Source organism: Acinonyx jubatus, chromosome C2 (assembly GCF_027475565.1).
Source record: "Acinonyx jubatus isolate Ajub_Pintada_27869175 chromosome C2, VMU_Ajub_asm_v1.0, whole genome shotgun sequence".
In the NCBI taxonomy this organism is placed as follows: domain Eukaryota; kingdom Metazoa; phylum Chordata; class Mammalia; order Carnivora; family Felidae; genus Acinonyx; species Acinonyx jubatus.
This window is the reverse complement of record NC_069384.1, coordinates 68,877,750-68,895,008: the sequence shown is the minus strand read 5'-3', so window position 1 is coordinate 68,895,008 and position 17,259 is coordinate 68,877,750. Positions and strand designations below refer to the sequence as shown.

At 43.4% G+C, this 17,259-nt stretch overlaps 1 protein-coding gene across 22 annotated transcripts in view; it reads right to left on the bottom strand.

Annotated features, from left to right (window-relative positions):
* The window catches only part of KALRN (kalirin RhoGEF kinase), a 661,810-nt gene that overhangs the window by 194,013 nt on the left and 450,538 nt on the right, over nt 1-17,259 (bottom strand). For all 22 annotated transcript variants that reach the window (XM_027061042.2, XM_027061044.2, XM_027061047.2 and 19 more), the window contains exon 33: nt 14,923-15,025. In XM_027061042.2, the coding sequence (XP_026916843.1) occupies nt 14,923-15,025 (103 nt within the window). The remainder of the gene's footprint in view (nt 1-14,922; nt 15,026-17,259) is intronic.

Sequence of the window (17,259 nt, the reverse complement as noted above, 5' to 3'; positions counted from 1 at the left end):
CAGAACAAAGAGACACTATTGAAGGGCTTAAGGCCATAAAGTGATGTGGACAGCTTGTCCACTGGGGGCGCCTGGGTGGCTCAGTTAGTTGAGCGTCCAACTTTGGCTCAGGTCATGTTCTCGCAGTCTGTGAGTTCAAGCCTTGTGTCAGGCTCTGTGCTGACAGCGCAGAGCCTGGAGCCTGCTTCAGATTCTGTGTCTCCCTCTCTCTCTGCCCTTCCCCCGCTCATGCTCTGTCTCTCTCTCAAAAATAAATAAACATAAAAAAAATTAAAACAAACAAAAAGAAAAACAGATCACACTGCCTGCAGAATGGAGAAGGGAGTGCAGGGAGGTAAGCGTGAAGGCCCGGGGAACAGTGGGGAGGCTCTGCCCATAGGCCACATGTGGTAGGACACCGGCTCACACTACAGTGAATGACGCAGATAAGAAGTGTAGCCCTCAGTCTTTTTGGGGTCAATCCCTAGGACTGAGAAAAGTTGAGTCTCACCAATCATTCCGCTAATGTAAACCCCCGTCAGCATCACCTCAGGTCCCCAGAACCCCTGGGAAATGTGCCTGGTGGGATAATCAAGTTTTCTGAATAGCTAAACACCAGCACTTTATCTCCCCGACTTAGCCATCCTTATGGATATCTTTATATCTTTAACTTCTGAAACAGAATACAGTGAGCATATTTTTCCCTTCTGTTTACAATATAAATACCACCATGATGAATAATTATGGTGTAGTGCAGAATATAAGGGGGTCCTCAGATATGCTCAGTCATGATGAAATCTTGGTACCCTCACTGAAGAGAACCAAACTGTTGGGAGTTTTAATGCACCCATCAGCTTTTGCTCTCAGAGCTTTTCTGCTTCCTCTCTTGCTGACAGTAGCTCAGCCTTTGTGGCTATTGGTGGGTCTAGACAGAAGGAACTTTCTCTTTCTCTGATTTTCTAAGTAATATCTAAGTAACTAGATGGCCGAGATGGTAAGAATTACATACCAAATCAGGATTCAAGAGGCTTTCCTGTGAGCATACGTGTTTAGTTTTGCTACGTGAAGACTTCTATGTCTTGGATCTGTTTGTTGGACAGCTGAGTTCCAAATCCAATATATTTATTACCTTTTATCCTAACACACTTCATTGCTTTAGCTGTGTTACCTGTCATATAATGTAGGACAACAGACAGATACCTTCAAAAGTCAAGCAGTTCTTATTCTTTCATTAAAATAGAGGAGGGATGCTTAGGGATTGACAGAAACCCGCATTAAAAATAAAGTTTCCGTGTTGCTATACTATTCTGAGGAGAAATAAATGGTGAATTATATTTGAAAATACTAAATGTAGGAAACGTCTCATATGATATCACATGAACCTCTAACTTACAAATATATTGACTTCAAAATGTCAAATTTTATGTTTATCAAGACAGAATAAAGAGAGTAGAAAGATGAGCCACAGAGTGAGAACAGACATTTACCACATATATAACCAATAAGGGACTAATATCTAGAATGTATGAAGAACTCTTAAAAATGCAGACAAGAAACCCCTAGACAACTCACTAGATACATGGATGGGCAGGAGGCTTGAACAGGGCATCAAGAAAAAAAAAAAAAGAAAACCCAAAGCCCCATTAAGGACATGAAAAAGTATCCAACCTCATTAATGCTTAGGGAAATGCAAATTAAAACCGTAAGCAGATACTACCATATACCCACCAGACCTGCAAAAATTTTGAAGTCTGACAGTATCAGGTATAGGCTAGTGTACAGAGCAATCGAAACTCTCATATATACTGGTAGGAGTGTCCATTTGGCACCAGCATTTTGAAAAATAGTTCACATCATCTAGTAAAGTTGAAGGTATAGACAGAGATATACCCTATCACTCAGTAAGTCCTTTTTTGTTCACCTAGAAATTCCTTTACACTGTAGGGAAGCTCAAGCAAGTGTGCCCAAGCATACAGATACAAGAATATTTATAGCAGTATTGCTCCAGCAGCCCCAAATATCCCATGCACAGAATGGATAAATTGTGGTATAGTCATATAATGGAATACTACATAACAACTAAATGAATGAATGATACACATCAGCATGGATGAATTCCATAAAAATCACACACACACACACAAACATGCAATATAATTCCAGTCATATGAAATTTAAGAACAGCTGCATTGAAACTATATTGCTTAGGGACACATACAAAGGAGGTAAAAATATAAATAAAAGTAAGGATAGTATTATCACGAATGTTACGAGAATGATTACCTCTAAGGGAGAAGAACAGGGTTGTGACCAGGAAGGGACACACAGGGGGCTTCTGGAAAGCTGGCAATGTCCTGCCTTTCTGACCAGCATGGTTATTTCCTGTATGTTCACTTTATAATTGTCCATTCAATTGTCTAGGAGTTTGTATGCATTTTTAGCATATGTATTTTACTTTAAAAAAAAAAGTTTACTTATTTATTTATTTTGAAAGAGAGTACAAGTGGGGGAGGGGCAGAGAGAGAGAGAGCAGGAGACAGAGAATCCGAAGCAGGCTCCAGGCTCCAAGCTGTCAGCACAGAGCCTGATGTGGGGCTCTAATTCATGAAGTGTGAAATCATGACCTGAGCTGAAGTCAGACGCTTAACTCACTGAGCCACCCAGGTGCCCCTGTATTTTACTTTAAAATTTTTTTTAAAGTTTAATGTAAACCAAATACTTTTAATTAGGAATGTATTTTATCCATAGAAACAAAAGTATAATTAACATTAATGAGACAAACCCAGAAGTCTCATTTGGGTAACAGTATAAACACTGGACATTTCAATAAAAATAAAAGAAACTAATATTATCAGTTAAACAAAACACACAGGGCAATAATGAATAAGGATTATTTTTACAGTATCTGATATCAGCTTGGAAAAGATTAAAATATCGATGCTACACTAAATTGCAAGATTGTGGGGACTCTTAAATTCAACTGATGGGAGTATGGACTGGTACAACATCCACACAGAGCAATCTGACAATGGCTTTCAAAATTTTAAATGTAAATCCTTTTGATGTAGTAGTTGTACTTCTAGGAAGTTACCCTATTAATATACTCATAATTCACAAGTGTGAGAAACTATATCTATACACAGCTACTAATTACAGCCTTGTTTGTAATGGCAAAAGATTGGAAACATCTCATTTACCCATCAACAGAGAACTAGTTAAATAACCTATGGTACCATAAGTAATGGAATACTGCATAATCATCAAAAAGAATGAAGCAGCATTACATGACTCACTGTATAATTACCCAAATTTGTTACATGGAAAAAGTGAAAAATTGTACTTATTGTATGCAACTACTTGTTTAAACTTTTTAAAAGATATTTATCTATTTTTGAGAGAAAGAGAGAGAAAGAAATGGAGTGTGAGCGGGGGAAAAGCAGAGAGGGAGGAAGACACAGAATCTGAAGCAAGCTCCAGGCTCTGAGCTGTCAGCACAGAGCCCGACACAGGGCTCAAGCTCACAGACTGCAAGATCATGACCTGAGCCAAAGTCACATGATTCACCAACTAAGCCACCCATGTACCCTTAAACATTTTTAAGAAGAATAAATAAATATGAGCCTTCATGTTTTTAAAGAACCTCTCTAGAATACCCACATTTTGAAACATGTGGGTTTAAAAGTTCACTACTTTAAAAGTTCATCTTAAGAATCTTGAATGCATAGCTTTAAGGAAAATCAGGTTTGATTGAATTATTATGAGGAAGTGTAAGAAGATTTTGGTAAAGATTCTATTTTTCTGAACAGTTCCTATCAGAGCTAATAGCCCATTAAAAAAAAAAAAAGCCAAATTCCACATCAAAACCAAGTAATTCTTTTGATACAGATGTATCAGTAGTACTTCTCTTCTACATATTGTCCCTGATGAGAATAACTTATTTGTGTATCAAAACTGATACAAAGGAGGAGAAACAGAAAGATGAACCTTACGGTGAAGCTCAAATTTCACTTTTGGTGTAGAAGCCATCCCCTTCCCGGGGGTAAGTTTGTTGCACAAAGTGGGTATGCTTCTGTTACAAAACCTAGCATACAGTATGGTAAGTCTTTCTAATTTCTCAGCTAGTTTGCAAAGCAACTGGCATAAAGGAAGTGCAAAGTACAATGGTCCCTTTCATAAATACATGAAACATGCCCATAGTCACCGTGTTTGGCATCACATATAAGACACCTGGGGTGTGAAAGGACAGAGGTTGTTGTTAGGTATCAGGAACCTCCATGGTATCTTGTCAACAGCGGACACTCAGTAGCATTCCATTGAATAAAAGAATGAAATCAGTATACCAATATATTTGAAATAATTTTCTATTCTACCTCTAGCTAATTTCATTCTTCTCTGTTAACAGATCTTTTTTACTTGGTCATGTGTTAATGGTTGTGCCAACTAGTTTGCTCTTTAAATAACACAACCAACCTAGTGGTTTGGACTTCACGTTCCTGTCAGAAGCACTGTCTTGAGTTAAATTTTTTTTTTAACATTTATTCATGTTTGAGAGACAGAGATAGAGCGCGAGCAGGCGAGGAGCAGAGAGAAAGGGAGACACAGAATCTGAAGCAGGTTCCAGGCTCTGAGCTGTCAACACAGAGCCCCACATGAGGCTTGAACCCACAAACCGTGAAGTCATGACCTGAGCCAAAGTTGGAGGCTTAACCTAGTGAGACACCCAGATGCCTCAGAAGCACTGTCTTGAGTTTAAATGTTAGAGAACATATCCTAAAAATCTCCCTCTTTGGGGATTTTTCAAAAATTTTTTCATGAATGCAATAAAGTTTCATGTGGAAAAGGCATAAAAATTGTGACTTTTTCGGGGTTACATGTAGGTGCAGTGGGGCAGAGTGGGGAGCTGGACTCTGCATTACACATTTCAGATTCCACAATTTGAAGCACCTCCTTTAAACAAACCTTTTCCCACTCCTCATACCCTCACATTCTTTTTTTTAAAAATGAGAATACTTTTCTTTTACGAACAACTTCCTTCCAATATTCCTAACTGTTTCATGAGATAGACAAAATTTAAAAGTATTTGGGGGTTAGGTTGAATACTTCCTCCTCTTTTCTCTTTGTCTAGAATGTCTGTCTTCCTGCCATGAGTGTAACCTTCTCTAATCAGGAGTGTGCTGAACGCAATCAGGGCCAAAAGATAATAGTGTTGTTTGTGTGTGTGGGGGGGGGGGGTGGGGTGGGTGTGTAATCTGGCATTCTGATCTGCAATGGTTATGAATCAGAGAACTGAAAATTGCAGGACTACCTCCAAGTGTTCCCAAGTGATCTTTTTAAAAGGATTGCTGAGTTCTTTTTAGATAAAAGCCCCAAAGGTGTCAGTCACAGATACACATATAGAGATAGAGGTTAAAACAAAAGTCAGTTCCAATGCATTACAAATGCCTTAAAATTGAGCATATTTAGGCTGCCAATCAGCAGGAAAGAGAGACAGGTTGAAGCAGGAAACCAAGGTATTTTCTTTTGTTCACTGCCATATCCTCTGTGTCTAGAACTGTGCCTGCCATATAGTAGAGCTCAAGAAGTGGTTGATGAATCCGTGACATAAAAGGTGGCATCCATCAAAATCCCAAGGAAAAGAAGATAGTGAATTTTTAATCTCCCTGGTTCTCACTAAAATCAAGTCTTCCAGTGCATGCAAGTCAGTAACAGCAAGTAGCAAATGACACTTGTTAAACCCCATTCCTGCAGCTGAAATGACACCATTTGGCAGGAGACCAGAGACAGACATAGTAAAAGGTGGAGGCTTTCTTTCCCTTCGGTGCATCATGAAGTTCAGAGGGGATATAAGCCCTTGCCATTGGTACGGGGTGAGAGCACTGTGTACGGGACACTCACTAAGCAGTCCACAGCCAGCATGAGCAGGGGCCAGGCAGAACAGAGGCTCTCGCCCGAGCTTGTCGTGAGTGCATACATCTCTCTGCAATTACCAATTTCAAACAGAACCAGGTAGAGCATTAAAAAAGGCTGGTAGGTGAACCTTTCTGAACTCAGAAGACTCGATTTTAAGCCCTTGTGTATGGGGAGGCTGAAAACCGACCACTGGCCCTGAGACACAGAAGTGGCTTCTCCAGCACAGCCAGGGCCCGTTCTGCACAGCACGTGGTGGGGGAAGAATGGAAAGACAGACTGCTGGGGGCAAGAGTCTGCCTGCAATGAGGGAAAGGACATCTATCCTGGGTCCCGTGTGCACAGTTCTGCATCTTCTTCTAGCAGGTTTCTTTCAACAGGCAGAGGTATCGGGGCAGAAACAGGCTGCTCCCATCAGAAGGCAACTGCTGCTCACTGCCCCCTGGGAGAGGCCCTGAGCCAAAGTCACGTCCTCGCTGTTGCTCCTTGTGGAGAGCCACCACGGAGGACATTCAAACTTACTTCTCTTGACAAGGACCTGCTTTTTGGCCTCACCTCACCCCAGTGCCACAAATCCCAAGACCCATGCACACGCGTTATGCAGACAGGTGGGCAGTAGCTGTCGAGCAGCGAGGAAGTGACACTGAGCTTCCAGGCAGGTAAACTCTGAGCAAGCATGTCCCATCTAAGCTCAAGATCAAGAAACAGGGTAACACTGATGCACTTGCTATCCAACAGGCTTTTCCCAAGAATCCTACGTTGTGGCCACAGGTAACCGGTGTCCAGCTTTACAGCACACTGAGCATAGACAGAGGTAGCTCCAGCTAAGGCACAAACACCACTCAAAGCCCCCTTCACCTGCCCCGTCCATTCTAGTCTCACTGCTGTAGCTGCAGATGTTCATTCCAGCAACATTTCTGCCTGAATTTGCTGAGAGTTCACTTTCATACCCACCAGGATTGCTTACCCCAGATACCACACTCCTGGTGTCACTTCTAGTCCTCCAGGAGCTCAACTTTTTAAGAACAATACTCACAGCCTCTTTCCCCTACCGTTCGCTTTAATAAGGCATTCAGTCTTCTTGCTTTGTACTAAAAGAACCTTTTAACCGACACAGAAGAAAAAAAAGGTAAGTGATACGCCAAGAGGTCTGTGCAGAACTCTCCAGTAAAACCCTTGCCCTGAGAGCTGCCACTTCTCTCTCTGCCCCCAGCCCCCCAAGCGGGGTGCCATCCCCCCACTCATGCCTCTCCTCCTGAGCACAATATGTCCGGTGGGAGACATACTCACTTGGGTCTTGTTTGCCTTGGACTGTCGCCAGCTAATCCACTTTAACATTTTGGCTTGCTCTCAAATTTGCTTTCTCTTTCCATCAAAATTTTTAAAAACAGAGTTCACATTTGTGCCAAGCCACAGTAGGACTCACTGCTCCCGGGCAGCTTGGAGGCAGGGATCAGTCACATCTCCGCGCTCACTGCCAAGCTCTCAGAGCCCAACCAAGAATTTGCCTTGAGAGGCCTGAAGACTCTGCCTGGGGCAGAATCACTCCCCGACCAAGGCCACTACAGGAGTCACAAGTTCTTGGTATCAAAGAGTCTGTGATAGGCATTCGTACTTGGGAAGTTCTCTTTCCCCACTTTGCCACATGCCAGCCCTGGAGGCACTGGACTGGGCTGGAGAATCACTTTGTAATATACTTGGGCCAGCACAGATGGGCATGGCCAGGGCAGGGTGTTGGAGAAGGGGGTAACAATAGTGTTTGGTTTTTGCGCACAAGGTTCTACAAGTTGAGGAATCAGGGTTACTCTAAAAGTACTGTTTATAACCCTATTTATTTATTTATTTATTTTTTATTAAAAAAATTTTTTTTTAACGTTTATTTATTTTTGAGAGACAGAGACAGAGCATGAGTGGGGAGGGGCAGAGAGAGAGGGAGACACAGAATCCAAAGCAGGATCCAGACTCTGAACTGTCAGCACAGAGCCCGACGCGGGGCTCAAACTCACGGACCGCGAGATCATGACCTGAGCCGAAGTCGGACACTTAACCGACTGAGCCACCCAGGCGCCCCTAACCCAATTTATTTAATAGGCAGGAGATTGAGTTGGATTTCAGTGTTAGGTGTGTCATTAACTGGTTTTGTGACTCTGAGCAAGTCACTTCGTTTCTTTTAAACACGTCCGTGAAGGCAGAGGGACAGGTGGTCTCTAAAGCTCCTTTCTTCCCTAAGCTTCTATTTCCAAGTTCCAAACTCACCTGGATCAGATCTGGCCTCTGGCCACCCCTGCAGCTATCACACGTAGACCTGATCTACCGGCAAATCACCTTTTGCAGTTTCCCTATTTATGTAACAGATGCTCGGGCACTGCTGCCTCTAGAACCAGAAAGATTCCTCGTGGCTGCCGAGCCATGAACATCATGAGGGCACTTCCGGGCGTTCCTGCAATTTGCCTGTGTGCAGCAAGCTACTCAGGTGCTGGAGCTTCTGGAACTTACTTGCTTTTCCAGATGATTGGCAATTTTAAAAAGTAGGTCTCTTGAGGGAAGTTTTTAAGCTATGGAGTATAAATTAAAATATTAAGTAAGATAATGTCATCATGAGAGATTCTGCCCTATGAACCTAGGTTGCATTTTTCAGCAAGGTGTATTTCACACCCATTGGTAGTATGCAACAGCTGGAAGCCAGTCATTTATTTGAGGAACCTTTTATTTAGAGAAAAACCTGTGACCTCAACTCCTCACACTTTATCAGTTTGCTCTGAAAAGGCAGCACATTTGTACCATGTTGAACGTGGCTCAGGAGAGAACTGAGCAGTGTTTCTGGGGAGGTGACAGCAGCACAGGAGGAGGGAGCTTCTGGCTTCCTGGGAAGCAGGAAATCCTCAGTTTCTTGCTGCCCACAGCCACCTGACCCCTCCCCCAGGGCCCCGCCCACCACAGGAACGGTACTAGGAACAAAAGCCATCTTCAAACCTAGTCCAGGACTTAGGTTATTCAGAACCTCTGGTGGGCGGGGTGGGGGGTGGTGGGGGATCACGATTTGCACTTAAAATTGGAAGAGACTTTGGAGTGACTAGCAAGTCCTCCAGAAAAACCAGAATTCCTCCATCTAGGATTCACATGGCAATTCTGACCCATAGTGTTGTGGAGGTGAGATGTGACCGACTGGCTTATAAAGTCAAGTTTGGGTTTCTCCAAGCCCTGGTAACTGGAAGTACAATTATATACTCTTCTCATTTATTCTGGGGTTAGAACGTGTTTGGTTACTAGGTAGGATGTAACATAAATCTCTCCCTAGAAGGAAATATCTTAGGGCCCTCAGGCACCACTGAGATCAAGGGCAGAGTAGCAGAAGTACAGAGGGATCTCTCCATCACGTTTTCTTCGGTTTCTGGTAGAGTGCATTTAATGGGCTAGATCTCCAGTGGATGGTTCACCTGCTCTGGCACCACAGCTAAATGGAACAAGTTGTCACAATCACATTCTGAAGACTCAACCTTGGGTGGACCAACCTGATGGTTTTTAAGAACCTGCCAAGCAAAGATTATTACCTTGTATGAACTGATAGGATGTTTATTAGTCCTTACACTGTTGAGTCTCCACATTTCTAGGTGTCTGGTTTTCTCTTCAGTGGCAAAACCCAGTGATTTGTGGGTTCTTAAAACTCCAGGAAGCATATTGTCCATTTTCTAGGAAGCATGTTGTCCATTTTCACGGGAGTGCCGGGCAGTAACCCAGACAGGGACCTATCACATGTCTCCTCTGCACACAGACACTCTTTCATGCAGTGTCTATGCTCCACGGCATGAGCTACACTGTCACCAATGCACCAATTCAAGGGTTGGACCTTCTCTGACTACAGCCTTTGCACCCAGCGGCTTGCTAAGTCCTCCCAAATGTAGGCATCAGGATTACCAAATTCTAATAAACCAGGTGAGGCTCTAAGGAAGTCTATTCTCAGAACGCTCCTGCAGCCAGGCTTCCCCGCCTCTTGTTATAGGTATCATGTTACTGCAGTGAGTGACACTGTAGGAATCCTTTGACTTTCCCCTTAGCTGAGCCCTCACTGTCTCTAAACTGAGACTTCCCTACCAGTGAAACAAAATTTTGGCCATGACCCACTAAACTGATATGACAGTCCAGTTTAAAAACTATTAAGTTAGATCCTGAAATCTCCAGGCTTCTTCACGAATTTTCCTGTCCCCCTTCAGCACATTGCCATTATCAGCCCACCTTGTATGTTAACTTAGATCACATTAGCTTGTACTTGAAACTTCTCATTTGAATCACAATCAGCTCTGGGATGTTCTGACAGTGTTCTTGCCCTTAGAATTTTTATGGAGAATAACATCTGCAACTCCATTTCACTTCCACTTCCCTGTATTCAGCCAGCCCAGACATGTCTACAAATTTATAGTGATTTTTAGTTGGAGAGTATTAGTTGGAACCTAATTGGAACCCATCAACCAGGATGGGTTTGTAATGTTTAACGGAGTAAGCAGTTACTGAACATGTGCAGCATGCCTACTCCACACAGTAAATATATGCACAGGGGCCATCACTGCGCAGGTGGCTGCTTCTGGGCCATTAGCTGGAAATTATTCAGCAGACATCCATCATGTTGAACAAGCTACTTCTTCACTGCCACTTCATTCCGAGCCTTACCTCCCTGGAATTCTATAATTCTGTATTTCTTTGAAGTGTGGTTGTAAAGTCCCATCACTTCATAATACACACACATACAGAACAGTCTTAACAGTGGAACGCCCAGAGTAGCATGAGCATGTTTTGGGTGGAACAGAAAAGGGCTCAGAGCACAACAGAACCAAGTAAGCACACCCATTTGCCTTCATAAAATAACACTTTTGCATGGGACAGGTGTAAGGTAGAACTTAATTATGCAGACCCATCTGTGGGTGAAACAAAAGCAACTTGGGGGAAAGCGATCAATGCTATTTACTGAAGCCCCCATGCTGGTTTTATTAGCACTTAATGAAGAATAAAGAATACCAGACTGATTCCTCATCATAGGGAGATTCATAACACAAGTAAGCAACCCCAGATCCTCTGCTACACAGAAAAGGGGCTGGGCATTAGTCTTCTATCCTCAAGCTTGTCTTTTTAGCAAGTATTTGGATGAAGCCACAGATGGTATATTTATCTAATAATGCTGGGAGATGTGGATGATGTACTGGACAAAATTTACATTCCAAATATAAATTCACACTCAAAATGTACTAGAATACTGGGATGGAACTGAACAGGAGAAAATCTGATAGATATAAAGTGTTCCCACCCTCAGGTTACTAAATCACCTGTGCAATGAGGGGGGTCCACGAAAACAGGCATGGAGATTTGATAAGCCAACCACTGCACACCACTCCTAGACACATGTACCACCTTAGGGAGGAGACTAGGCATAGCAGCCCTAGAACAAGAAGCTGAATTTGTATTAGTTAGATCACATCTGCTGTATTAAGTACCATTCTTGTATGCCCCACTTTATACAGATCGTTACACACTGAAGGAAATCCAGAGGAAGGCAACCAGGGTACGGGAGGGTATGAAAATACACTGATACAAGGAACAGTTGGAGAAACTGAGGACTTATAGACAGAAGATTAGAAGACAAGACAACCGTCTTCAAATATCTAAAGTCCAGGGGTTGCCAATGGCCCAAGATGCTACAATTTGATGATTAAAATGAATACCTGACAGTAATGAATTATAATCCATCAGCTACTCAAATAAACCATGAGCCAATGCTAACAACAAGTATCTAAGCCTTAGATGCTAAGGGCTAACAAATGGAAAGAGGAGTAAAGTTGCTCTGTTTACACACAAGTAAGTTGAAGCTACATCTATTCAGCTATAGTATAGAAAAGAACCTGCTGATAGTCAATGAACAAAGAGGGCAGAATTCTACTCAAGAAGTAGATCCTCACAACCTGTTAAATAATTGTGTACTCATATTCATAGTGTCTAAACTTTTGTTTTCCCTCAAATAATGGTGGAAAATTAACCCTTACTGAATGTCTTATAGGTGCCAAGTAAATGTATTTTACTTAATCTTCCCAAGGACTCAGTGAGATGGGTATTACTTGTCTTATAGATAGGGAAATTAAGGCACAGCAACTCACACAACATGACACAGAGGGCAACCACCAGAGCTGGGATTTGAACCCAGATGTGTCTAAACTCCTTCCACCCCACCACAGCACACAAAATACACACAAGGTGATTGGAGAGGTCCTAGGGCCCCACAGCTCCTCAAGTTGGTCTGTCATGACTCTTTAATGGTTACGTTTTCTTCATCTACCCAATATAGCAGGGCTGTGCTCTAATTCCTCTGGATTAAAAAAGGAAGACTGGGGCCTTTTCTAGAAACCCATTGTTAAAATGACCCTGATCCCTGTGGGGTGAGTCACAGCTGCCCTGTTGAATATGATTCAGTTTAGCTGAATCAGTCCATTTGGTTACCTTGTTCTTCTTCAGAGTCCGTTCACCTGACTATTTGGAAACCAACAAGACCAGTTTCCGGGTCTTCTGGTACAGTTAGGGGAAGGCTTAACACTGTTGACATCTATGAAATCAAAGATCCCACTTAATGGTTTGCCTGATGAAAGGGAGTGTAGGAGGACATATGGCTGTCCTGGTATCACTATTCTGTGTTAGAAGAGTAAGAACATTCTAAATTACAGTGCATGGTCACAGACAGGCCCTCTATTTTATTCTGAGAGTGTGACTATTTCTAGGTGATTTTTCAGGTTTCAGGTACAGAACACAGAATCTCTCAAGATCTCAAGACCTGCTGCCCATGTTTCCCAGGGTCTGAGAAGGGATTTGGGGGTTCCTGTTCCCAACAGGCCAGGTTCTCCAGCTGACTAATGCTTTCTGCTTGGAGGTAAGGGAACTTCTAGATTTCTTTAGCACATTTAAAAATACAATGTTTGTATATCTGGCTGCTTTCAGACCAGCTGTTTTAGCTGCCCCTCAATGCTGGAATTTTCTGAGATCAGGGACTATGTTCCTTCTGTTCATTCATTCCACAAGTCTTTCCCAAGCATCCATGTGTGCTGTGGGCCCAGGACATCAGTGAAGCAGACAGACAACCTTGCCCTCATCAGGGCTTAACGGCCTGGCTATAGAGACACACATCAAACGAAAATTACACAAAGAAGGATTCACATTCAACAAATAGTCCACATCACTCTATAGTATCCAGCACAGAGCTCGGCACGTGGTGGGTGCTTTTTCACGAATATGTGACTAATGTTTTTATGGAATGTGTAGAAAGACGGACCAGCCAAGTTAATCTTAGCATTGGGAGTACAATGCCTTGGCTTTGAGAGTGAGGGAAAAACGTGACAGTGAAGCAGAATGATCTGGGTTCTAGTTCCTTCTTTTCCACTAATGACTAGAACCTTCTTGGTTGAGTCACTCAATCTTTCTGGGCCTCAGTTTCCTTATTCATAGAATAACATGTAAGTAACCAAGATTCTTTGTTAACAGTGACATGCCTGCCATCAGAAGTGTTCTAATCTACCCTCACTTACCTTGCCAGAAGACAAGGAATGGCTGGAGCCGAAGACAAGACAAATGCCCTGCGTCTAGGTCAGGGCTGTGGGAGGATGGAGTAGCAGCTGGAAGGGATGGATCCCCTGGGCTAACAGGCTCTCTCTGAACATGGGAAGCATTGCATTTTGCTTCCCACCCACTGACTGTTTAAAAAGAAACACTCATTTGTGGGATATTCTAGGTTACATTTCTAAACAACACATCAAAGGAGAAAGGGAGGTACAGGAATAGTTTTCTTTGTATGTTTTTACAAGTGGAAAAAAACAATTTTCCATCCACTTTGATAGTCAAAAATGGCTTAGAAACTTGAAGGCAGGACATCAGACAGAATTAGTTTGAATGTCCTTGAATACTAGTCTAGAGTGTGATTTAGCACCATGATCTTGGAAACCACAGTCTTTTTTTTCCCCCAGTAAGAAAAAAAATTTAGGAAAAATCCTAATGAATGTAGATCATCTTTAAAAAAACATAACTTAGAAAACAAAAATGAAGCAAGGACACAGCCTGTTGCCTGAGGCTGAAGGACTAGGCCAACATATTGGGTCTTGATAGACTAGGGCCAAATAGTCTTTGGAAATCCATACCTTCATTCATAAAATCACTAACATGCTGCAAAAGATCATTTCATACCCTAACACCCTGAGGTAAGCAAATAATTGTAGGGTTAGAGACAAAAATCTTCCTGTCTCTGCTGCAAATTTAGACAGCTGAATTCTTCCCCTCGCTTGAACAAATACATAGGGTCTCCGCTACAGTCTCCTTTCTTTCACTGCCTCCAGAGCTACTAACTTCTTGCTTATTTGCTCCAAAATATAAGAGACCAAGCGACCAGGCTTTCTTGCAAGACTCTTACATCCCTCCAAGCTGCTTCACGCACTACCACTTCTTGGTCCTCTGTGCCTCAGGAACTGAGCCCTGATACTCTGGCCCAAGGAAGGCATCATTTCCACTGGAGCCCCTTCGGAAAGAAGGCCCTTACCAAACAGCATCTCTGTGGCCATTTGCCAAATCACTGGTCTTGGTCTAATTTTAGATGATTCCACTCAACCATTATAAATAGGAGCCAATCATAGCCACTAAGGTCTCAGGAAACTATCCCAGCCTCAGTGCCCTGAGGTCCAGCCTCCCACGAGGCAGAGCCACCCAAGCCACCCAGTGGGACATCTCTAGAGGATGGGAGACCCAGACCCTCTCACCCTTCAACTTTGCTCCTTCTGCTAAACTCTCACGACAGGAGAGGTCTGGCTGATCACCTGGTCTTTTGTCCCCTCAGACGACATCTCCACACTATGACATAGCTCCTCCAGCCCTGCTCTTTCCACTTTGGCTGGCACAAAGAAACAACCGGTTCCCGAGGCTGGGCTCCATAGTGGGAGAAATTCCTCTGAGGGTAACTCTCCAGGGGTGGTTAAGCCAACAAGAAGTCTTGGGGGAAGGAAGGTTGGGACACTGTCCTACCTTGTCACTGTCCACTGTATTCTGAGAGGTCCTAGAGGCGATAGAGATGGTGTCTGGCTGGCTGCTTCCATCCCCCTGGCTGTCAACATCCTCCACTCCATCCCTGCAGGAAGAAGAGAAAAAAAAAACAGGGGTGGGGGTGGGGGGAACCACTGTGGGTTTAGAGCACACTAGGATTTCCAGCTGTGCTGGCAGAGCAGAGTCTCAGCACTTTCGAACAGGGATTTGTCTAAAATTATCCCACTAAAAGGAGCAGCCCTATGTGATTTTCAAAGATGTCACCTTTGCACTTAAGCACACAATCCCTGTGCTGAGAACTGAACACAGAATGATTCCCCCACACCATAACTCCTCTGGCCCATGGTATAGAGGAGGCAGTTATTTATTTATTTATTACTGGGAATGGGTCTATAATAGGCAATAGGAAGAGGTATATTCTACTTAGAACCAAGGCTTCTATCCAGCTGACTGGGTGATCTCTGACAACCCCAGAGTTTAAAGTGTTCAAATGGTTTTTCTGCATGCTGTAAGAGGATGGGGGTTAGTTTATAGCTGGCTTATAAAGAAAACAGAGCTGATAAAATATTTTGACTTGTATTTCTTCTGCTTAAGAAAACGACATGAGATATTCCTCCAGAGGAGATAATCTTTGGGGAGTTCCTGATGCTGGATGCTCAACTCCTGTGTATGGAGGAAGAGATTATTTCCTTCAACTTGGTGGGTCCTTCAACATGCCTATTTATGATGACTTCTTATCAACACAAAGGCATCATCTCAAAGATCACAGATTCCACAGTAGCTTTTTGAGTCAGCTTGCTCCTGAGCATCCGGTAAGGTAATCTCTTGAGTGTACTCCCGGCATATGGCCTTCCTGGGCCACTGGACCATTTAGCTGTCTCACTTACATATCCCTTCAATTCTCCAGCTTAAGAATTATGTCTCAGTCCTGCACTGAATGCATAGCCAGGGCAAAGGGGATTAGATGCCTGGGAACTGGTGAGGCTGGGTGGTCAGTGTCAGGAAAAACTGAAGGAGGTGTGGGCCAGGGACATGGACATGGAAAAATTAGCACAAAACTTGACAGTTCTTCCCAGCTTTTGAAGGTTACTCCCCTGATGCTACTTATGGAGAAGTAATGGCATCAGGAAGTTGCTGCATAAGGATGACACCACATGGACAAAATTCCCCATATACTGAAGCCGCCTCACAGAGTCTAGACAATTATGATCTGGTGTACATGGACGTTAGTGTGCATGCGGGTACAGTATCTTCTAGTCACCAAAAAGTGCCTTCTCCTGCTCAGAACACTTCTAGGTCAACTGCTTTCTCACTGCCACTTACGGGCTGGGAAATGCCAACTTATTTTAATAATGTAAGCCACACATTCATAGGAAGGAAATTCTGCTGTAAAATGAAATTCCGTGATGCATTTCAAGACCAGGAATAAAGGACTTGTAGATCATCTGCTGTTTTAGATATCTGGGCCGTTGCTCCCTGCCATGTGCACAGAGTTGAGAGTTGGCTGTACTTTGCGCTTCCCACCATTCTGGCCCATCGTGGGCCCTTCTGGTCCATTGCAGATGAAGCCAGTTCTGAGGGAGGTGGGGAGCCCATCCAGGAGTGTGGGTAGTGTTCTCCAAGCCAATTCACTCCTCCGTAAACTCTGTCCCCATATCTTGGGAGCCAAGCTAATGAAATTACAGACAGCCTGACTGTTCTCTGCAGAATCTGCCAAGGCTTTTCACCCTCCTATTTCAGGACAATGACAGAGAAAAGGTGGGAGGCATTTCCAAGATATGTCCACCTCATGTTCTATAGATGCTCAAACTCTGCTACGTAGGAAAAAGGGGCACTTTCACAGGGAAACTTGAGCCAACCTCACCTGAATATCCTTTCCTGCATGCTCCTGGACATTGAGTTCATAACATTTCCACTCTACCTTCTATATTAAAGTAGAGGCCTCCTACAGCAGGGTCTGCCTCTAGTGCTAAAGTAAGTCTATTCCATCCCTGGATCCTGGATGCAGGTAACTGAAATGCAAACAATTCCTCCTCCAACACATTCATAATTTGTCCTTCCAGCACTGAGAGGTGACTTTATTCTGGCCATGCAGGTTTGGGGGCTTCTATCCTGTGGTGGTATCTCTCCCTACCTTAGTCACACCCTTCTTTGGGCTACCACCTCCCTTTGTACTAATGCTACTATCCACAGGTCCTCAGTTAATGCATCCTTGTTGGCACCAAAAGGTCAACTAAATCCTTGTGATTTACCCTGTTCATGAATAGGGGAGGAAAGGAGAGCCTGTTGCCGTCAATGACTATCACCCCAGAACTCTGT